Here is a 25,300-nt window from a genome sequence, read left to right on the forward strand (position 1 = left end):
TATTTAAAAAAAATTAACTGTTTTTAACGGTATTTGTAGTTTTTTTTTTCCCCGTGCTGCGACGTGAGAACTTACTTGATTGAATGGGAAATATATGTCTAATGAAATTGTAGGAAATAAGTTTAAATGAAATGCAGCAAAAGATGTGTACAATTTAATAGGCCGTACAAGGAAAACATGTGGTGTCCATACCAGATATTTTTCATTAACAAAATTCAAGTAAACCCTCGAAGAGCTGTCTACAGTTTTCAATAACATGTCCTAGTAAATAAAGTCTATTGCCATTTGAAAGTCCTGTTTGCTTCAGGGCACGTGTGTGAAGCCTCTGTTATGTATGTATTTTCTTCGAACTGCTGATAAAAAGGTTGGCCTTTGAAACCACTGGGATCTAAACACTTAGATATGTGCAGCTGGAAGCCGGAATTTTGAATTTTCAAGTTATAAGCGAACTTCGTGAAATTTTGATTTACAGTGTGTTGCCGCTCGACAAAGAATTTCATAATTGAAATTTTTAAAAAGTCACGCTTTCTGTGTATTTTTAATTTCAATTTAATTTTTAACTTAAACGTTAAGTTGTACGAGGTGTTAGACTGTAATTTAAAATTTTCAGCTTAGCTTTTCACAATATAATTAGATCAAATATACAGCTTCACCTCAGATATGTGTACACTGTTCTGCTTGAACGCAACTCATGGCCAACATTTCAGTTCAAAAACCAGTTTTGATGCTATGCTGGAACCTAAAAGTAATAATTTAATCAGTTTCCTTCCCTCTAGATTATTTACCATTTTTAATTAGAAGTCTTGCTTGCATTTTGCCATTCTTGATTGTACGCGAATATCAGTTCTGTACTGGTATCGAATCTACGTTGCATCATTCTATGCCACTCTCGATTCTACACAGCCTCATTACAAGGCCTGTGTCGATCTTCTGCTGTTGTAGATTCTATGCAGCGTCAATCCCATGCTTGTGACAGTCGTGTGCCGGTGTCAGTTCTATGCCTATGTTTCTAAGCCTGTATCAATCCTGTACCAGTTTGATTTTACACAACGTTAGTCCTACGCCTGAGTCGTTTCTGCGTCGGCATCGATTTCGCGCAACGTCATTCGTGTGCCTTTGTCGATTCTACGCGCAGTCATTCTAGTGGTTTTATCGACCGTGCACCAGTGCCCAATATTTAAGTCGATCATATCAATCCTATGCCTGACCTCTCTTCGGAGTAGGCTCTGGCAACCATCGTTCCATGTAATATAGACACGACAACAACAACAACAATCGTATGCCTGTGAAAACTCCTATTCTGGTGTCGATTCTACACAACGTCAGTCGTATGCTTGCTTCAATTTTGTACCGATGTCGATTATTCGCAAATTCGCCAGGGTCGATTTTACGCAGTCATTCCTATGCTTGTGTCGATGCTGTAAAGTGTCGATTATGCACCAGTGTTTATATCGATCCAAACAGCTGTTTTAGCGATTAAGAATACCTCATCTTCTACAATAGTTTCCTACGTAAACTCTCTTTTTGCTTTAATTCTAAACAGCAAAATTCAAATTCCATGGATCAAAGGACATAGTGACCATTTTAATAATTATCTGGCAAGCAAATTAACCAAGGAAGCAGCTCTTAATCAAGATGCTGTTGAAATTCATCCTTTCATGGGCTCGTTCAAATTTCAAATAGCAGCTAAAACAACTTACTTCAAAATATTTGCAAAGTTTGTGGAATAATGCTTCACAGAGAAGATGTACATATAATTTAATTCCGGATGTAAGCTTCACATCTGTGTACTCGAATCCTTTATTAAATTACTATATAATATTACACGGCTCCTTTTCCACATATTTTTTTCGCAAGAAATATGGCAAACTCCGACATCTGCAAATGTGAAGAAGAGGGAACTCCGTATCATTACATTTTCTCATGTCCCTTAACTGAGGATAATCACATAAAATCTCCACCAACTGATCTTCTGGCTTTCCAAAGATTTCTAATTAAAGATAAACATCAATATCTTAAGTTTAAAAAAAGTATGCTGTGGCACTTCTTCCTGCGGTCTAGGTATTTGTCAACTAAAAGTTCCTCATGCTGCATAAATTTAATGAACTTTTACATTCTGCGAATATGTTCAAAACGATTCCACTTGTGAACTTTATAAACTGTAATAACCTGCTCCAAGGTACTATTTTAAGTACTTTTTTTAATTGTGTTGGTGTGCTGTCAAAATTATTTTCTCTATTTCGAAGTTTCTCAGATTTTTAACTGAGTCCTACGCAGCATCAGTGTTTTTTTTATGTTATTCTCAAACGATTTGACCCGGAGGGAACTTACTGAATATTAATACAGTTTATTACAATATTGTGTTACAAGTACTTTTTATATTACCTCCTGTTTATCTGAAAGTTCTGCTTCTGAAGGATCACGTGATCCCAATCTGAGCGATAATCGATTACTGCTTGGCGTTCAAGTGTCTTGAGTAAGTGAAAATGGTAACCTAGCTATGGAGGTTTCGTGAAATGAGCGGCTTCTGTGAAATGTCCCTTTCGACGTCCAGACCCGCCTAGCGAAAGCATATATGATAGGGGCTTAAGGTGAGCTCATTCGTATGAACAGGCGCCTGAGCAGTTGCCTCATCATGTGTGGAACTACGTAGGAAGATGAACATTCTACGCAGCATCAGTCTTGTGCTGTCTATTAGTATCATCGCAGGGACAGTCTAAAAAGTTAGATTTCGTATTTTATAGAAATTTAAAAATACCAAGAGACATACATATATATGGTTAATTTAATATAAAGTCAGATAAGTATATGGTTTAATAATATATAATATATGGTTAATTAATACATGGTTAAATTGAAACATTTTTATAACTAGAAGCATATGTCCACGATCAACGCTTGTGAAGATAAAGTTTGGGTAAGGTGAGGATAACGAAAATGATAGCCGTGAATTTGAAGGTTTTCGGATATTGCAAAACAAATATGAAATTTTCAAATTAATGGATTTTTGTAAAGGTATATGGAGAAGTGGTATTAAATGAAGTTGTTATAACTGAAGTTTTTCATTGCGATGACAATGCGCCAATCATCAATCAATTAACGGACGGCGAAAGGTCTGGGTAAGATATATAAGTTTTCAATTTTACCATATGGACTACTGAAGCAAGGACAAGTTATTTTCTCCCTCCTTTCAGCATGCCTTCGTGGTATAACGCTTAGCACACTCGGCTCGTATTCGAGAGGTCCGGATTCGAGTTTCGGCAAGGGCATTGTACATTTTTCATGTCTCCTTCTTCAAAATAACCTAATGACTCTACAGGTATATGATCCATGTTTAAGAAGTTATGAAATATTCTTTGAGTAGCTTCTTAAAAATTGCATTTCATCCATAAAAGTTTGCTTTCTATGCATCATAATCAAAGGATTTACTGACCTTCCTTGCTGTATCTATGGATTTTATGAATTCATTCATTCATAAATGGGATAGATCGCAGTATTGTTACTTTTAATTCATTTTAGACGAATTGCGAAGTAAACTTTCGTGTCTGCAAGTAACAGATTTATTAAAATCCTCGAATAGCTAATAATTTAAATATTCAAGTACGCAGCGGTGCTTTTAATGTTTACCCATTTTATTCGAACGTTGAGAGGACTTCATAAAATAAATTAGTTCTTTCCTGATGCGCACTTAAAGTTTGTTCTTCATCAATTTTTCATGTTAATGGTGGTTGATCTTATTCAAAAGAGATAAACTGCTTAAACTTAACGCACCGATAATTATTGCTCATTCTAATTATCTCACGAGCTAAGTTGTGTAAGATAATTCTTGAATATTAAGCAAGATTAATCTTTCGGCTTCTTAATGCTGAAGAATCCAGGCTGTTTGATTTACAATTAATTATAATTTGTTTTAAAGTCTTCATGAAAGGATATTTGTAGGAATTTTATTTGCATATAGTTGATAATTATGTTACTTCTGATCGTGTTAAATAACTATGATGACTAGGAATATAAATTCACCGCAATTCATCTAATCTACGGCATTCGAAAATGCATTAATGTCTTTACAGGAAGGAATTGTCATAGTTTGTTTTCGATATTCTAATAAATATTACGAATGAGATTATTCAAAATTCCGCTAAAGCTGATTCGTAAGCACCAGGTGTGCCTTCTGTTCTTAGTTTTAAATAAAAGTGTATTTTACATCCTTCTTAAGTTTCAGATCTTATTTTAGACTTCGCGATAATGCGCTTAACGTCTACCAAGACTGTGAACACTATTTGAATGATTGCAAAATATACCAGACTTTATAAATGTTTTTGGCACAAACATTAAATGAATTAAAAATCATTGTGAATATTCAGCAGGCTTTTGAAAATAATCCTGTGATTGTTTACGTGTTTTAAAACGTGTTCTAAATAAATTAGGAATCCGAAAGTAATAATGAGAGAATGTCTTTGTGATGAAAGACAAGAATTTCATGCTGAAAACTAACTGGTTACGCACAATTTGCTTGAGTACTGTAACAACTCGCATAAAAAGAGATGGTGCTTTTACCTTTATGAGGTTTGTTAAATAAGTTTTATGGTATTTATACTGTTATAGTGCTGGTGTATGAAAAGATTATTTACAAAGAAAACGTTTGCACATTACCAATCTTATAGCGAGTTTTTTTTTTTTTTTTTTTTTTTTTTTTTTTTTTTTTTGTATTATCATTCCGGGGTTCGAAAGTGGGTTTGGAACCGAGGAATTTTGCAGTGCGGAAGGAGCTGAGACCTCGCAGAGTATGACCAAAAAGTCATAAGCCTAGTTGACCGCTGTGCTTCATAATTTTGTTCGAGATGTTTAGGGCATTCCGGAACACATTCTGCTGTCCTGTCGCTGGTGAATAAATCTCAGTGCAGTGCTCGATTAGTGAATTCATCCCATTTTCGGCTTCTCTGACTTTTTACAAGGCTGAGAAAATTCCTTGGGAATCCAAGGAACGAAATCGTAACGTGATCCATTATTAGCTACACAGGGAGTGCATCAAATTGCAGCCTTTGCTGATATGCAAAGGCTGCAGTTTGATGTGAAGGAACTGTCTTGGATGAGAAGTACTCATGCTCACTAGAAATACTTACCAAGATGACTTTCCAATTAAGCTTCCCTTTCTGAACATAATGGTGCGAAAACGAATGGTAAAGCGGCTGGACATTGGTGAAGGTCATCTTCAGAATTCTCGCAACTGAAAAATAACTGAAGACGTTATAGTGCAAAGGATTCTTGTTGAAGATTTTAGATGGACTGCAGTGGACTTTGGTCCAGTCTTTAGACACGTGAGTAGAACGATTTTTTTTATCTCGGTACACATATGATGGATAATATATATAAAGAATCCTGATATACTATAACAAAATTAATCAGTCTCTCTCAACCGGATAGCGCTTGGTGACTCTGACTGCTGTACCGTTAGTTTACATACAGATATCGCTAGGATTATTTTGAAGTGCTGTTACTAAGAAATTCTGTTCATCGTGAGCTCCATAACTCAAACTGAAACGTTTCGAATAAATCGATTTGCTGTGCATCTTTTCATGAAGCAATTGAAACATTTTTGGCCAGCTGTTTGTAGTAGATTCTACCATCATACTATGTAACATATTATGTATATATCAAAATAATACAAACTGCCAGCAATGTGATGGAGTTAATGATGATGTTTACGTGGTCTGCCAGTGACTAGTTTCAAACGGTTGTCTTAGCAGTGTACACTTTGCTCATATGCATTCCGGCGAGGTCAATGCTGATTTTTCATGTTTCCTTTTCCGAAATAAATTTCGTGAATATAAAAGTGGTGCGAAACTAATGTGTAATGGACGATAATTCGTTACCATCTGGGTCTTGTGACTTCTTCCCAGTCACCCTTTAAGTGGAAGAAAATGCAAGGAATGTTTTCCTTGTATTTCTTGTATACAAAGAATGTTCCTCATGCATTCATGGTGTAGTTAGAAGCCTATCCGGCTGGCAAAGGAAGTGCGGAGTTCGAATAAGAGGTCCTTCCAGAGCATTGTTCATTTTTCGTGTTTCCTTTTAAGACAAATACTGATGACTCTTTTCTATTATAAGCAACAGATCAGAACATAATGATTCAGAAGTGTTATTTTGCATTCATCCTTTTTACTCTTCTTTTGTAGTTTCTTTAAAATCAGAGTATAAGAATATACTACATTTATCATAAAAATTCTAATGTATGCGACTTTTTCTGATACTCTTCAGTACCGGAAAAATATATATTTTCCTATGCGAAATAACCATATTTTTTCCCCTTCGATATTCTTTCTGTTATTATATATACTCAAAGAGAGTTTTTGAGTTTTTGTTTTGATATACGCGTAAAGAAAGAGAGATCAATAAAGCTTGAGGAGGAGAAATGTAACAAATCCTAAGATGTCTTTATTGCTGTGTGAGCGGAATCTATTTGCAGAGCATCAGAGTACATGATCCGCTGCAAGAGAAAAAGAAATTATGACATAGCAGCATCGGAGTTCAGCAAAGCCATTCATTATTCATAGACAGCAGAAGTGGTGCTAGACGTTAGATATCCCTTCGGAATGCATTATTTATATCTGCGATGAAATGTGGCGAGCATTGATATTCTACTTCTTTTATGACAGAAATGTTTCTTTGGGAGTCGCATATCAAAGATTTTTATAAGCTTCCTTCGAGGTTTGAATTTTAATAGAAGAATCAAACAAATTTTCCTGAACGTCTACGGTAAAATATAAGTTTCTAAATTTTAAGAACCACTTGCAGCCTTTCGTTTGGCAGTTAAATTTGGTTTATCTGACTATATTTATCCTCTTCAATTGTTAAAATTTCTTTCCGTTTTTGTGGAAATAGAGTATCTGAAAAATGTTATTTATTACACGATTTAATTTAGCTGAATTTACATACTATTTTAATTTCATTTAGGCACAAGTAAAATTTTATTTAGACAAGAAAAGCAGCCATAATCTGGAGTAGATTTTGAATATACTAGTTTGATAAAGGCAATCAATAATCAATCTCTTCCTCAGAAGCGCCCCCCACAAAAAAGCAAAAATATTTTTGCAAAATGGGAGGAATTAATAGACTAATGAAACGGAATATCGATCCCTAAATGAATAAGAAGAAATGGCTTAGTTCAAGAGCGAGCAATAACTCAGATCCTAATTCGCGATCAGACACTTTTGTTCAGATGCCTACCCTACCAATTTTTTTTTTCAAAAAAGGGGGGGGAGGAATTAATGGTGTCCGCCGAAAACATCGCGGACGAAAACGTCGCGGACGAAAACAACGCAAGGAGAAAACGTCGTGGTACAAAACATCGTGGGAGAAAACATCGAAGCTCTAACATCGTGGTCGAAAATAAAGCGGTTCAAAAGCTTCGCAGTTTAAAAACATCGTCGTTAAATATTGTGGTAAAAAATAAAGTACCTACAAATCATCGCATGACGATAATATCGCACACATGCGTTTTCAAAATTTGAAAGTTATAAATGCATGTTCGTATAAAGATCGTAGAGCACAAGAAAGAAAGAAGGATTCTTTTACTCCTATATTTCATGTATTTGAGCGAATTAACAAATTTTTGCTGAAAAAATAAGAAGGAAAATTAAGCATTTAAAAATTGAAAGTGAGTAGAAAATTAATGAAACTGAAAAGCTTAATAGAATTTTAAATTTATATAGTTAATTAACAAAGGTCATTAATAAATTAAGCTTTTTTTATAAACTGATAATTTTTCATGATAAATACAGTCTAAAAATGCTTAAAAAAGGAAGATAAATAACTGCATGAGGTTACCTTGATAAAATTGCTTGGTTAGTGGTCAAATTATTTTCTTTCACAGTTGTTAATTTGATATTGTTTTAATGAAAATTACATATTTTGTTTCCGTTTATTCTTAAAGTGTCGTTTTGTAGGTACTTTACTTTTTACCACGATATTTTCGCTACGATGTTTTTAAACTGCGAAGTTTTTGAACCGCTTTATTTTCGACCGCGATATTTTGTACCACGATATTATAGATCTGTGATGTTTTCTCCCGTGATGTTTTGTACCACGATGTTTTCTCCTTGCGTTATTTTCTCCGCGACATTTTCGTCCGCGATGTTTTCGGTTGTAACCGAATTAATAGATATGAAACGGAATATCCGTCTTGGAATGAATAAGAAAGAAATGGCTTTAGTCACTCTAAGAATATACTGAATTTTAATCAAAATGTACGCCTACCTAAAGTTATTATTATTATTTTAGCTTAGTTGTAAATTTTACATAGGCGTGCTTCTTTTCATTTGAGTTTTTATAGCCCAAAGGGCGTTAACTTAAACGGGCTATGAACCTCGAAACGGGTTGCGTGATGCACTGTAAACGGCGATTCACTTTTCAAACTGTCGCTGTATAAAATACCTTTAAAGAAATTAATTAAGGAAGATTTTGTGTGTGTGAGAGAGTATGTAGTGTCTGATTGCCTTTATCAAATTGCCTCGCATTGTGAAAAAACGACGGTACTTAGAGCTATCAAATTTTGAATAACGAAGTCTTCCACGCGAATATATGCACCTAGAAGCCTAAATTTTGAATTTCGGCTTTTATATTTCATATTTTGTAATAGTTTGATTTCTGATTAACAGACTCAACTATTTGAAAGCGAGCAGTAGCAACACTGAACGGAATAAAACATTTGTATCTCCAGCTGTCTGTCGGAAATTCTAGATATGCTGTTTTTAAATATTTTGTAGTTTTCTTGAGTAATTGAATTTTATATTGTGTAAGTACGAAGAATTTGATATTTAATAAATAATGTTAACACAGAAAAGGTTAATAATAAAAGTAGCAAAAGTTCTGCAAGCCATCTTACTAAGAAAACTAAACACTGATATGATGAACTGAGAAAAGACTGAAAAAAAAAGTAGGAAAACCTATGCTAACACTTAACGCTGCATCGAGAATTCTAAACATATTCTGTTATGCTGCTTTTGAATTTTTTGTAATTTTGTTGTTGAACTGTATATAACGTAAGTGCGAAGAAAATGGAGCTTAAGCTAGAAGGAGTGAATGCAACAGCAGGCTGGTAGACTACGACCTCAGCGAAAGCGTAAAAGACCTTAACAAATCCTTTTGGGCGATCGTTACATTCTGAAAGGCTTTTGGATTTTTAGTATTATTATTATAATTATTATGTTACAAAATTTTCAAGTTGTTAATTGTTTACAACATCTAAAATTCTTCAAATTGTTATTGCTGCATGGATTTGGTACATTGGCGACTGAGAAAATATAGCTATTTGAGCGAAGTATTTGTTGCAGGTTTTCGTACAATTTGAACAAGAGCACATCTTTCCATATGGCGTTAATTTATAATGATATAATAACAAAGTGACCTTCCTATTCAATATAGCGGTTAGCGAGCTCTTCTGGCTGCCGTATCATAAGGGCTAGGCTCGAATCCTGTAGAAGACTTGAATGTTTGTAAGTGCATAATAATGTCTGTGCGCCATGAGGGCACTTAAAGTACCAGCAATACAAAAGTCCTCTCGAGAGGTTTGATGGTGGAAACATGGGTGGGAAACTCTCAAATATGTCTCCCAAGGAATTCCTGATCAAACCTAGGATGGAACATTCCCATTTTCGTCGATCTAAAATCGGTCATCCCTGTGGTGTATCCTGTGTAACGTTGTGGGTGATGACACCTCGCTAGATGTTGGGCATTCCCGACGAATGCATTAAGTTGCATGTGTCACGTGTCACACCATTTGAAACAACAACAACGACAAGATATCAGAGTCGTTTTTTTAGCTATGCCATTTTGAGCAGCTTGTTTTCATTAAAAGATTACTATATCTTAAATTTCTAGAAAACTTCTAAATAGAGCTATCGTAACTGCTAAACTTAAAATTATTACTGCAAACCAAGATCAGATTGCAGTTTTCTTTAAACTTATGATTTTGGTAATTTTTAGCTTTTTATGTATTTTTTAATACTATTTCGAAACTTTAATAGTAAACTTTTCAAAGAACGAATCTAATTTGAAATATTCAGATTATAGTATTTGTTATATCTATCATTATTTAATTTTTACAATTACATACCATTTGGAAAAATAATGACGAGTTCGGTGATCCAGGAAATGAGCACGGCTATATGTAAATTACAAACTTGCATAATTTTACACCTGAAGATTCCTTCGAAGCAGCTTTTTTTAAGTATATGTCTGGAATGTAGATCATATCAGTGCATATCTAGGTTATACAGTAATATGCGATCTACCTTTTTTAACTATTTACCTTTTAGATGCCACCAATAGAATTGGTTATTGGTTTAATCATTTCTTTTCCTGCCGGTTTATCGCACGTTCGAATATAAAAAGCTATTGAATATTTTACTTTATGAAGCTGTTGCTATTGAATTTTGAAGCTCTTTAAATTTAATGGACTTAAAAATTTAATAGGTAATTATATTAATTAATGGAATTGTTTTCATTTATGTATTATTAATTTTATTAGCCCCAAAGGTGTGGGTGTTAGTATCGAAAAGGCGTTTTGCTGTCGAATAACTAAAACGGTTGAATCACATTTCAAATGGTTGCCACCCAATATTATCACCTTGTATTATATTTAAAGAAATTAAATAATGAAGAATCTGCATGAATGTATGTATGTTTCTCGCCCTGTGAAAAAATAACGGTACCTAGAGACATCAAATGTTGAATCACGTAATCTCAACACCATTATGGGTATCTGGAAACCCTAATTTTGAATTTCGAATTTGTTTTATTGTTTATTTCATAGTTTGTAAAACTTTAACGGATTTTTGATTTAAAAACTCAACGATTTCAAAGGGAGCAGTGGCAACACTGTACGGAACTGTAAGATTTTTATCTACAGCGCGCGAGATTATCTATCAGAAGTTCTAAAGATATGTTGTTTTTAAATATATTTAGCTCGAAGAGGCATTAACTCAAATGTTCTTGAAGCGTGTAGATAATTTTTTTTCAATTTTTTATTTCAATTTTTTATTTAATTTTTTTATTTAAATTCAAATTTTTGTATTTAAATTTTCACAACATTTTATTTTTTATTTTTTATTTTTTTATTTTTTTTTTTTTATTTTTTTTTGCGTTTGTTAGCAGAAATTTAGTAACTTTAATTAGGTTGGCAACAATGGTTACTTTTTTACATTGTTGTTTAAAACCTTCCTTAAGCTTTTGCATGAGTTGTTGAGTAGTAGTTAATAAATGAGTGAGCTGGAAATTATTATTAGTGAGAAGTAAAATTTTTATGAGTTTCAAGATTTTAACATTTTCAAAACACCGGTATGTCATATTATTATGTACATCATTTCCAACTCCTGTGTACTGCCATATTCTGCAATCCTAAAGCCTAACTATTGAAGTTTCTTATCATTAACTATTGATTCATTTGTGACGCACATACAGTCTATAGTCCATTTCAATCCACATAAAGTGATATCGAATATCATTGATGCGGTGATCGTAAAAATATGGATTTTGAGATAACAATGGTCGGATGGCAATGGCGGCTTAAAAATAGTGTTTTTATCCGCCCTTAAAGAAAATAAAATCCGTAAAGGTCTGACGAATTTGGATGCCAGGTAAGGAAGTGCTAGATTAGTGCTGTATCACTGATTTAAAATACACTCATGTCTATAAATTAAGGATAATTCGGAGTCACACGGAAATCGAACTCTAAAATTAATACATCACCTGTAAAATCACTACACACATCTTCAAGAATCATATGAAAATTTCAGGAAGTAACCAGATGACACCGATGGTACGTCACAATGACGAGAGTGATATATAAGGAATACAGGCAAAGAAGTAAAATTGTTCGCAGGCACCTTATAAGCATTTCAGTGCAATAACCGAATAGTTATGACACAAAGGCCGCATTTGGATGATTTTTTCCGTGGTAGAATTATCGGCCGTCTGGAATGTGGGCGTACCCAACTGGAAGTATCAAACGAACTTGGAATTGCCCAGAGTGTCATCTCCAGGCTTTGGCAACGATTCCAAGATGATATTAATGCGAGTAGACGTTACAGCACAGGTCGCTCCAGAGTTACAACGCCGAATGAGGACCAGTATTTGGCAGTTACTGCCAAAAGAAACAGGCGGAGCACAGCCTCAGACCTGTCTTGTCAGCTTTCTTCAGCCGCTGGTACGACAATTTCAAGGCAGACCGTGTACAGACGCTTAGGGCAGATTGGTATATATGCTCGTAGACCTGTCAGATGCGTTCCACTTACTGCAACTCACTTTCGCCTGCAGTTAGCCTGGAGTAGAGAGCATGCATTGTGGACACCGCAACAGTGGGCTTGTGTGATGTTTTCCGACGAGTCCAGGTTTAGCTTGCAGTCTGATTCTCGCCGGAGGTTCATATGGAGAGCTCCGGGTATCCGTTACCACCAAGAAAACATCATTGAACGACACCGTTACGGTGGTGCAGGAGTGCTCGTTTTGGGTGGAATTATTCTGGGTTCCAGAACTGACCTGCATGTTCAAATTGGAACCATGACAAGTCAAATCTATCGAGACGTCATACTGGAACAACATGTACGTTTGTTTCGGGGCGGCATGGGCGCACAATTTGTGTTTATGGATGACAACGCCCGTCCTCACCGTGCAAACATCGTAAGCGAATGCCTTCAATCGGAGGATATCACCCGTATGGACTGGCCAGCATTCTCACCGGACTTGAATCCAGTAGAGCACGTGTGGGACATGCTTGGCCGACGAGTTGCAGCCCGTCAACCTCCTCGTACATGTCTATCGGAACTTCGGAGAGCATTGCTTTTTGAGTGGTGTAATATCCCCCAAGATCAGATTGATAATTTGATACTCAGCATGCCTAGGCGTTGTACGGACTGTATTGCATCGTCTGGGAGACATACAATGTATTAACAATTATACCAACCATGTAATATTGTTTTTTTGTAAATAGGTTTTTTTGTAAATAGGTTTTTTTTGTAATTTGCTCCAAAGAGAAAAAATCGCTAATTTTTTTAATAATATCAAACATATAGCATCTTTCTTTGCTCTTGACCTTTTGTTTAATAAATAAGCTTTACAGATAAATCAAATTTGTTTTGCTTCTAACTCTTCCTTTGCTTGATTTTGCATTATCCTTAATTTATTGACATGAGTGTATTTCCGAAAGAACAGCTAGTCACCGAAATTTTTCTGTTTTGTCATGTGATATACAACAACCAATCATCGCTGATCACTTTGTTGATATTACATGACGGGAAAACTCCGTTGCAAACACAGAAACTATCTCCAAAGAATTTCCATTCAAGTTCTATAGTTCGATGCTGATTAGGTGAAAACATGCAATCTACAACTTTTTGAGGAAGGAAGAAATAAATTGCGTGCTTATCTTGCAGTGATTAAGCCGTTGAGAAAGGGGTTTTAAATAGTTAATCGTCCGAAGGAGACGGATATATGATAACAGAAAGATGTGTTACAGGCACTTTATGTGCGTTGGATGGCAGAAGAATCTTAGCTAGTATACCTGTAATGTGCGAAAAGAAACTTGTATAGTGAAAGCTCAATTTGATGTATGATAAGTAAAAATGTGATGCTCACATGTATTTGTTTTTTGTGAGTATTTGTAATGGAATGATTCTTTTGACTTTCTTTGTATAACTACACATATGTGTACTTTCGTTAATTTGTTTTTTAACTTTAATAAGGTATTTTCTCTTTCCTTTCTGCACGCCTTTGTGGTGTAACGGTAGAGGTCTAGGTTCGAGTCCCGGCGAGGGCACTGCACATTCTTCATGTCTCCTGCTTTTTTTTTTTTTTTTTTTAAAAAAAAAAAGAAAAAAAACCTAATGTCTCTACAGTGCCGCCCGAACTGATTATGATTCCTCACCATCAGGATTTGGCGATTGGATTCCCTAATTCCCACTCGCCCTTTAAAAGGGGGAGTATATAAGATATATTCTCCCTCCTTTCTGCATGCCTTCGTGGTGTAACGGTCACACTCGGTGCGTATTTGAGAAGTCTAGGTTCGAGTACCGGCGAGGGCATTGCACATTTTTCGCGTCTCCTGCTTCAAAAAAGTCCTAATGTCTCTATAACCATTTAAAGATATATATTTTTACGGCGTTTTAAAATAATTTTTGAGTACAGTAAAATCTCTTTTCACGATATTCCTTCCTTCCTGAAGGCTATTTATCAACTGATATGTTTGTAAACCGAAGAAATTTTCCCCTTAGAAATTAATGTAAAATGGATTAATTGGCTCCTGGACTACATATGATTGCTTATTCAAATTTTTACAACAGTATTTCGTTCACAGGTTTGTAACCCAAAAACCAGTCGAAACCAGTAAGTATGAAACAGAAAAAATAAACACAATGCTAAACCGATAATGTAGGTGAAAACTTAATTTTTTCGTAAACTTACAGAAAAAATAAACACAATGCTTCGTACAGGTACAGTAATACCTGTACGAAGAGAATGGACAGCATAAGTGAAGAGTAACGAAAAACATTTTATCGTTTGGATGTGAAATTCTTTCCACAAAAACATCAGGTCTTTGGTAGTAATTATCTTCTTTAACATTTCTTTGTCTCTTAGTGCCACTCAACTTTAATTGAGACTCACTGGGCCTGCGTTTAACTAAGATTTTGCCTAGTGTGATTTGTTATTGTCTACATTTTAAAACTTTTCTAGAGTGTGACATGGTATTGAAAATGCTTATGCTGTAGTTTGCTACTGCTTTGTCAAGGTGATATCGATACATGAAACATTTGCGTCATACCTTATTTTATACAAATTTAGCCTAATAGAGTAGAAAACAAGGATATTTTTTCGTTTGTCTTCTTTTTAAGTCCTTTCTTCTATAATCGCTTTTTATTCTACGTTCAACAAGTTTTTACTTTTCTCTAGTAACTTCACCATCACTTCACTGTTAACTTCTTGTCCCATAGTTTTGCAAACTCCACATAAATATCCAAAAATGTCCGAAGTGTTTAAGCCAGAGGTAGTCAACATTTTTATACCTACTGCCCACTTTGTAAACAGTAAAATTTCTATACTACCATCTCTTTCACAGTAACTTAATATAGCGCAACTGCAAAGAAATTTTTAAGTGGAAATTAGTAAAAAATGTATAGTCCATGCATGTTTCGATATTCCTTGATCATTTTTTTATCGTACAAAACCTCCACCACCTACCGTGAAAGCTTAAATCGCCTACTAGTCGGCGGTAGGGACCAGGTTGACTCTAGTCTAAGCGCTCAAAGTTACTCGCCTGCAACCATTCTGCCCATGATTTCCTCCAAACCGAATATATGGTCCTGTAAGCCCCTTGTTGCCATCTTCAGCAATGGAAAATATTAAAATGGTGTTTCCAGAAATCATTAAGTGTTAATTATGTAATGGAAGTTACTACAAAACACTTTAAAAAAAACTATATGTTGCTGACTCTAGTTTTCCTAACTCGAGACACTGTTTGCCATCCGAGACGTGTTTTATTTTAAAAATACATTCGTGAACCCAATTATTCGTAAATACCCGAACTTTCACTATATTTATTGCTTGTTTTGTTTTGGACACTGAACACATTTTATCTACATTTGGTGGCTACTAATAATAGTTACATGATTATTAGTTTCTAGTATTCAGAAGCCCAACAGCGGCCGGGCGGCAAAGTTCCTGAACACTGGCAGTTCGTTCCTAGCTTCTAATGCCGCACTGGTTGCATGGGCGTTTTCGTGGTTTGCCCATGTGTAACGTGTACTGGAGCCCTTAGAAAGTCCTCCACGAAGGCATCCCTCTCGTGAGGGAGATAACTTTCAAGGCTTTGCGTAATTACATAAACCAAACCAAACTAAACCTAATATTCAGAAATGAAGATTTCATCTTAATCCCATTTCTTGTACACACTGTTTCCGATATTATGCGCTAATTTAGAAGATCCGAAAATCGACATAACTTGAATCTTTGAATAAGAACAAATATACTTTTACCTTTGTTAAACGAGCTACAGTATAAAAACGGAACTTTATAAAATTATTATGTTTATTTTTTGAAATCTTCTGACGATATCTATAAGACATTTCTCGGCGAAAATACCTTTACTTCACTTGTCAGTACCAGCGCATGTTTTTCACATGCTTTGATTCTCTTATCTCTCTTTATCTTTTCTTAATCTCTTCGAAAAACTTTTACTGAAGCAGATGTTTCCCTAATAATGAGAAAAGAAATGTAGAAGGATAGAAATCTGAGTGTAGATATAGGCATCAAATTCCCATTTAGTATCTTATCAAAGTCGGCTGGAAGCAGCTTATCTTTCTGCTATTCGACTAAATTCATCAAATCGATATTTTTATCGTAAACTTCTTTTTGTACACTGATGGCATAGAGATTTTAAGAAATTTCAGAATTAAGAGTACAAACTCACTCATAACGACAAAACCATAAAAATACTAGACCATGAATAAAAGCAATTAACAGAATCTTCGTTATATTGTATTTTACAAATATATTATAATGGAAGGGTAAATTATAAAATTTCAGATAGAGTATGCAGAGTCGCCCTAAGCCCTATTGGTAAGCACTGCTAGCTGCCGTATCGCTGGGTCTGGGATTGAATTCCGGAGAAGGCCTGAATGTTTGTAAGTGAATAATTTCTTTATGGCGTGTGACCAGTAAAGTACATGACCTTAGAACTCTTAGAACTTTCTTCCCGGATTCACCTGTGATAAAATATGGACGGTATTGACCAAAGTCGTACTGTCACCTTTGAGGTTCCTAAGGCCCATGCCAACAACGGCAGATGAAATCCTATACTTATTGCTACGATAAATTTGACGAATTTGGTTTGACATCGCTATCAGAACAAATGAGATAAGTCGTAATGGCAGCAGAACCTGTCGGAATTAGTATGTCGAGCATCCTTCTCATGCAACATTAGCGGTTGTCGTACTGTTACGCATGGAATGGCATTTTGTGATATTAGTATGTCGAGCATCCTTATCATGCAACAGTAGCGGTTGTCATACGGCTGCGCATGGAATGCCATTTTGGGATATTGCACTCCATGCAGTTTCTGTTCTTTGCTAGAATTTGTCTGGCATACTGTGTTGCCGTGCTAATCTCCCCCACGACCATTGTCCAGACGTTTTCAGGTCATAACAGACGTAGAGAAGATGGTGGCCAAAATAGAAATCTAATACTCTTCTTATTGAGAAATCGTAGGATAACTTAGGTACAGTGCCATCTAGCAGTGTCCTGTTGTTATGAGCTGAACAACTAAGGCCACCCGAAGATATATTACTTGTTTTAAAACCTCAATAATGTGATGATGGCTGACTAAAGTATCAAGTATGCGGACTAAAGGTGAACGGGATGTGTACTCAGTGGTATCCCATACTAGCAACTTACTTGCTAGGTCGATATAACGATGAAGAATACAATTTTTCAGTTTATTTTCCTCGGTGCCTCCTCACAAGGATACGGCGACCTATATGTGCTGTAATCAAATGCGACTTCATCAGAAATGACGAATTCGTGCCAATGATGCATCTATTTACGTCGTTGAATGCTCATCGTAGACGCTGATTCATGTGCTGTTGCATCAAGGAGATTGGTAATGAAGTTTCAGATGTCATCGCCCATATATGCGGATGATCTCCACTGATAACATCGCGGACGAAAACGTCGTGCTACAAAACATCGTGGGAGAAAACATCGCAAAGAGAAAACATCATGGTACAAAATATCGTCGTCGAAAATAAAGCGGTTCAAAAACTTCGTAGTTTTCGTCCACGATGTTTTTGGCTGTAACCATGCGGCTACTCAGTGCTATGCAGCACACCCATCGGTTGTACTATCCCTAACAGCGAAAAGGACAAAATGGTTGAATTCTTGGTCACTGGTGAGAGGGGATTTTTCAAATTCAGCAGATTAGCTCTTCTAGACTCATGGATTGCAAATTCTCACTGAATGTCGATGAGTGCGAGCAGCAATTGTAGAGTACGACAATCCACAGTTCCAGTAGGCTATTATTTTCTCAAGATCGAATGCTGAGATGTTTAGTAGGAGTTTCTACTTCTTACATGAGGCATACTATAATGTCCAACACACACACCAAACAAAGAAAAAGAAGAAAAATCCGTATTTCGATATACCATTTTTAAATTCTTAGAAGTATCATTACTCTCGCGAACAACATGAACATGCTATCCGCATATCTTAAATCATTCGCATACCTTAAATAATCTGCATATCTCACCTTTTTCAATTAAATCAGTATCGTACTCCAACTCGCCGCGGACCGCAAAATGACAGATTTGCAGATGGCGCAGTTTGAAACTGGCGGATAACGAGAGTCCGAGTGTCGAACAGAAGGGAAAAGTTTTAATGTTTTCTGAAGAGGTGAAAGTTTGATGGCGACGCAAAGACGTTTTCATGCACACTTTAGTACAATATGAGCTTCTTGCAAACAGACCATTCGCAAACTGTGTCAGCAATCAGAAAATCACTTGCTTTGTATCGGAGAAGAATCAGCGGCACCCATCACGTACCCGCATACTTAAAAGAGGTAGCAGGTTTTCCGCTACACACTCCCTGGTTCATGCCAGATGGAGTACACACACACACTGCAAATGTTGTTTTTGATTTCTTTATGAGATGCTTATGTGTAATGCCGTGCTGGTCTTCTAAACGTTACGAAGGTGAGAGATAGTGATCCCGCATAAATTTCAGAAATTTGTTAACAGGAAGAATGCGCTATCGCTATTAATATTATACACGAGGAGTGATAGTTCTACCGGGCCAATATGCCCATTGCTCCAGCAGGAAAGTCCTGACTCATCTCAGGAAAAGGACACCTTCTTTTCTAGCTGCTCCAAACTTTACTAACTCACGGTGTTGTTACCTGCGCTGAACTCCTGAGGGAAGACTGCTTCACTCGTATATAACAAATCCCAATCATTTTGTTCCGAATCCAAATGACAAAAGGATAAAAGACTTCTTTTATCCTTTTGTCATTTGGAGTGACCTTCGAGGCTGCAACCGGAATCATTAACAAAGACACCTCGTTGCATCAGGATTTCTCCACTGGACTGAAAAATGTACCATTGCATTCTGGAATCACTCATCCTAGGCAAAGAACCTTTATGCGACCTTATCACAGTGTTCTCAAAAAAGTCTTCAAATGTAATTCAACTTAAGGTTGTTACTGTGCAGTTGCCACGCAATTTTGAAAGGCGTGGTTGTAATAAATGCAAAGATCCGCTTGCAAGAGGAAGTGAAAGAAAATTTTAGACATATTCTACATTAAACTTACTTTCCAGTCTCAGACAGTTAAGCATATGTTCATTTTATAGTATTCTGATGATAAATAAATATGTATCAAACAAAATAAATGGAATGATATTTCTTTCGCCGCCCTGTATCTCTAAAATTAACGAACAGATGTCTTAAAATGGTGTGAACTGAGTGAAACAAATGCCCTAATTAGTAGAGAAGAAAGATTTCAGACTTTTCATGTGTTGTTTACATATATAAATATGTTTGTATGTAATTTATAACTGCTTCAACAAACTATAAATTACTCATTTGCTTTAATTTTATATGTTATATTATAAAGATAGTTTGCTTTTGTATATTTTAGGGACCTTATCAACTTCCTGACCGACCTGTTGCTCCAGACAATTTGAATAAACGTCAGGTCCTTTACAATTATTGGGCGAGATGGAGCAAATGGTATAAGTACCAGCCTCTTGATCACATCAGGGAATATTTTGGCGAAAAGATAGGGATTTACTTCGCTTGGCTGGGTAAGCATTTATCTTTGTAGTTTATCTATTAAGCATGATTAAATTTTGTGGCCATAAAAATGGAAATAGGTTAAAAGACAGATACGATAAAAGAAAGTTCAGGTCCGTCCAAAGTTTAAGTTTTATTGTTTAGGTCCATTAAAACGGAAATATATTAAATGATCTTAATATGAAAAATGTACTTCGAAATAAAGTTTTCTGTATTCGGTCATTAAGGACTGGTATATAAGAATCTGAATATGGAAATATGGAAATCAAAGCATACCGCGTAATCCATTGTAGCTTGCTAATAGTAAGCAATAGAGAAATGAAATTTTATAGACAGAAGCATTGGTCCTTTGGAAATCTCACTCAATATACGATCCATTTATTATTATTTGGTTTGTTTTATTTTAAACACGGTATACAGAATAAATACACAGTTTTTCCTGCAAAATTTCTATATATTTATCTTACCCTCAAATGGATCAAAGATATTGTCACAGTATCCTCAAGGTACTGTATTTGTTCTGATTCTCTTTCTTCTCTTCACTTTTGAACAGTATTACCAGCAGCAATAAATTAGTTATCTGTTTTCGTGAAGTCCAGACTGCTGTTGTCCGCTTTTGTTCATTTTGTTTATGCATGAAACTTTTCATGTTTTATTTAACTTACTTCTGTAAGCCCCATGTTGTACATCTGTGGTGCACGTGGACATTGTATGTTTTCAAATAAAAATACGTATGTATAATACGATCCATTTGTTTTACTGCACTGCCATAGTCTTATATAATACCACCCTAATTTTCCATGACACGAATTTTCATTCATTCCATCCACTGCCTTTTGCTCTCAACATAGATGTGAAACAGTTTTCACGTTTCACTACACGTGGTGATACCATAGACAATCCCAAGAAAAACTTTACAAAAGATCGATGATATTGTAAGGACTTTATTTTAGTATAACCCATTATTTTTAGTTTGACTTTCCTTTTCCTCCTGATTTGAGTTTCCTGACGGAAAATTTGTATGACGTAGGTATGCTAATCTAAACATGTTTCAGAAGCAATATTTAAGCTGCGTTTAAAGAGTTCGTAAAGAGTAGTAGCGGACTTAGTTACGAGTTTATGAGTTTCGAGTGTTTGAATTTAGCTCTCTAGTCGGTGCTAGACACCTTTCAGTTTATACTGATATTTCTAGGGCCGACTTTTCCATGTGTAGCCGATATAGCGTTTAGTTAAGCTAAGGAGCCAGTCGTTAGATAGTTTAATTTATTAGTGATTTGTTACATTCGTAAAGACCTAATTTTGTTCCAACGAATTATTTTTATTTTAAGAAACTTTCCTTTCCCTTCTAATTTCAATTTCCTGCCAGAATGCAAATTTAGATGAGGCATATGCAAATCTAAATGTGTTCAGAAATAGTATTTAAGTAGCAGATTTTAAGAGCTCGTTGTAGGAGAGTTACATCTGAATTTATGTAGCGTGTTTGACAGTAGCTCTGTAGTTGAATAGTTGGTGTAGCTACTTAACTTTAGATTATACTGATATTCTAGGCTAGACTTTACTGTGTGCAGTCGATTAAGCGGTTTAGATTTAGTAGGAGCCAGTCATGTAGCTATGAAACTTTAATTCATTGCGATTTTACATACTATTTTCTGTTAAATTTACTTTGGCCACAAGTGGTGGTGATTTGTGAGAACCAAGTGCGTGCATCTGTTTTAATTTAGTTTAAATAAAATGGTTATTTAAAACCTTCCTCTAAAGTATTTATTCTTAAAAGACATAGTGAGTATTCGCTACTTCGTCTTCTACGTAGAGTCTACAGTGTATACTACCAAAGAGAACCCACAGATTCTATATAATTCTTTATTTGCATTTATCTCCCTTGCCAAGACAGCTCGCTGGATTCCAGTCGTTGGAGTAGTGTTAACATGCATTCTTTTGCTGCTCCGATATATTTGCATCAGTTGTGATGGTTGATCGTCTGCCTTACAGTGGCTAGTCTTTCATATTGCAGTCGGTATCTTGAAACCTCAGAAGTCATCGATATATTTACTTCTAATCTTTTTGCTGAACCCATCGACAGGCATCGGCGTACTGTGAATCGATATTGCTGAGCTATCCGCGGATCTGTAGAGTAATTCGATCACTGCATTTGTTGGAGTACTGGGATGTTATGTTGATCATCCACTCTGACTTACTTGCAGCAATAAGTATAGGTTAAATGGTAGAGGGCAAGTGCTTCTACCTACAACATTTCATTTACATATTTCTTATCATTATCAAGCTACAGAGGGCTGCGCGTTATTTTTTTTTTTTTTTTTACTGATCCATGTAATTATACTCAAGTTTTTAATTTTCATTACAGAAAATACGGTATAAATGTTTCAAAAACTTTCCAAACAGAATAGCTTCAATTAATTCTACAGAAAATATGAAAATTTGTGAAATGTTTAATGTGAAAATTTTAAGCTAGAGTGCATTTTATTTTACGCTCAATAATTGAAATATTAAAGTCCAGATTTAGCATTGTAATTCGAATAATTCGAAAGTACGTCTGGATCATCTTTTAATCTTGTAAGCTGATTAAGTTCCTTTGTAATTCCTACATATATATACATTTATGCAAGTATATATATTTGCGTCAAATGGACCGTGCTTTAAGTTATGGAATTTCTTCGCGATTTATCTGAATACCATACAATATTTCAATTTTTAATTTTGGAAAAATACATGTAAGATATGCATAACAATCAAAAGAGGAAAATAGGTACAGTTCAGTTTGGGTTTCGAATATTCAGCGTAATGACCTGGATGAAATAGCAAATTATTTTATGGCATTTATATCTGCATCATTATTAACTATTTATATATAAATGACTATTGAATTTTAGTTCTGATCACTTAATCAAAGATGATAAATTTTTCAGTGGCGTTTTATATTTTAGAAGTTTTAGAAATGTAGACTATTTTGGGAAAGGAAATAAATAAAATTTGTTTGGAACTTCTCTATTATGTTTTCAATAACTGAGCATACATAAGCTTGTTCGCTATAATATTTCATTTCTTTCTAACTGAAAATGGATTTTCACATCACAGATTATTCAGCCAACAGATAATCACTTTTACAGTACCGTTATCATGTATACAAAATTAGAACCTTCTTTCATAAAAACACCATTCTTAAACCTTTTTTTCAATGGCGAGCTCTAGAAGGTGTGGAACAAATTACATTCATGCTTTCTCCGAGATTCGAACCTAAGCCTTTCGGCATGCCAGTCAGAATCATTAACCACTTTTCCGGCTGGACGGTTGCATTCTTAAACCTTGTTGGTTCTCTTTAACAACTGTAAGACCAGAAATTCGACAGCTCAATTTCTGTGCAAGTTTAGGAAATGCTTTACTACTATTCGCCTAGCTGGAAGTGACATCATGGAATCTTGAAATCTTATATCTCTTAAATATACAGTTTATTGAACCATTCCATTGGCGTTTTGTTTCCTTTAAACTTTTAAATATGGCATCATACATTTTCTGGAATATCATACGCATGGAGAACCAAACCATCTTTCAAACATCTCTCCCACGACTAGAATAATAAATGAAAATGAAGCTGCTTAGCCACGGAAATTGAAGCTTTGAAAGCTGCAATCACAATGATATCTTACAGATGGATACATAAAGAAGAATCATTTGAACTGGTATGAACTATCGATTACTTAGTCAAGCATCGTTATTAGCTTTTGAAAGATGCGATTTATCGAAACTGTTCCATTATGTTTCTTCTAAAGCTTTGAATATGCCATCTGAGATTACAATATTTTTTTCCGAAAGAACCTGCATATAAAGAATCAATTCAGCTTTCCAAACATATCTTCCTCAATCAACTGTTTAGCTTCAAAAATTAGAGCTCTGAAAGCTGCAATAATATCTTATAGCTCGATAAGTAAAAAAGAGCTGTTTGAGCTAATATGAAACCCTATTGATTACTGAGCCAATTAACTATTGTGATCTCAGCTTTGTAACTACTTTAGCGTCAGTGGTAGTCATTTGTTTTTCGTTCTTTTTAGGTTTCTACACTGGTTGGCTCTTCCCAGCAGCTGTTGTTGGACTAGCAGTATTCTTGTATGGCGTGTCAACAATGCACAATGATACACCTTCGTAAGTGTGTTCTTATTTTTTTAGTAGTTGACATTTATTAGTTGGTACCTTATGTATTATCCCGCCGAACTTGAAAGTTGACTACCATCGAACCATCAAAGTTGGCTGAAATCCCGTCAAATGCCCAATCAATTCCGCGGAGTTCTCAAAGAACGGACGACTATGAATAAAAACTTCTCGCAGGTAGTTGTTCAAGGCTATTAGTATTTTGTAGGCAATATTCAGTTGACCATATCGTTTTCATTAATATACGTATTTTTTTATGGTAGAATCCCATAACTTTCGAAATAATTCACTGCTTATTTAAAGTCAGGCATCAAGTTTCAATATTTTTTTTTTTCAAAATGCAAGAAAATATACAGCAATAATAATTAATTAATATCTTTTTGCATAAAAACGTTGTTGTTGTTGTGACTTATCTCACTTGTCTGACAGTAACATCAGAACAAGCCCACGAAAATCATCGTGGCAAGGAGTGCAAGATAGCGCCTGTTGTTGGCAACAGCTTTGAGCACCAATCAAATGACTGTACGACGTTGCTCAGTTCCACTCCCAATTTTGAAGGAGATCATCCCAGTTGGACGGGTCCGAAGGTCTTCTATTCCCCTACCATCAACCTCTCGAGAGGACTTTCGGCTAGCCCCATATTTAGAGTACCCCCTTGCCGCACATACATATACGTTTACAAACATACATGCCTTCTCTGGGATTCGAACCCGGACCTTCCGGTACAGCTGTCAGCGTCGCTAACCACTGTCCCGGTTGGGCGGCGCTTAAAAATTAAATATAGCTTCTCGCGAATTAGTGAGGGTTCATTAAACTAAAACGCACGTGTTATGAGTGTGTTGTTACATCACACTTATCCATAACTGGCACTAAATCGCACTGCTTGGTTTCGCGGAATACTAGGTAAGAACCGGTTAGTTTGACATTATTTCATTCTACGTCATCCAAGTATTGAAATTTAACCTGTATTTTTTAATTCTGCTTCTAGGAACGAAGTGTGTGAAAGCGGAAAAACATTTCTGATGTGTCCCAGATGTGAGGAGAGTTACGGCTGTGCATATTGGCACCTGAGTGACATTTGTATGTTTAGTAAAATGTCTTATCTCTTCGATCATCCCGGAACTGTCTTCTATGCAGTTTTTGTTTCATTTTGGGGTAAGAAACCTTAAAGTAGCTTTGCATTCCAAGTGCATCAGTTTAAGAGAATTCATTAATTATTTACAGAATTAGTTATCTGCAAAGATAATTACTAGTTAGTTAATTATTTATTTAGTTAATTGATTATATACAACGTTAATTAAACATGCAA

General features: G+C 35.4%; 1 protein-coding gene across 3 annotated transcripts in view; it reads left to right on the forward strand.

The window, feature by feature from the left end:
• The window catches only part of LOC118183632 (anoctamin-7-like), a 383,713-nt gene that overhangs the window by 260,628 nt on the left and 97,785 nt on the right, over positions 1–25,300 (forward strand). For all 3 annotated transcript variants that reach the window (XM_035353229.2, XM_035353228.2, XM_085813343.1), the window contains 3 exons: positions 19,676–19,841; positions 23,895–23,985; positions 24,980–25,146. In XM_035353229.2, the coding sequence (XP_035209120.1) occupies positions 19,676–19,841; positions 23,895–23,985; positions 24,980–25,146 (424 nt within the window). The remainder of the gene's footprint in view (positions 1–19,675; positions 19,842–23,894; positions 23,986–24,979; positions 25,147–25,300) is intronic.

Source organism: Stegodyphus dumicola, chromosome 3 (assembly GCF_044657685.1).
Source record: "Stegodyphus dumicola isolate Sdum_Otavi_A_Nest chromosome 3, ASM4465768v1".
Classification (NCBI taxonomy): Eukaryota; Metazoa; Arthropoda; class Arachnida; order Araneae; family Eresidae; genus Stegodyphus; species Stegodyphus dumicola.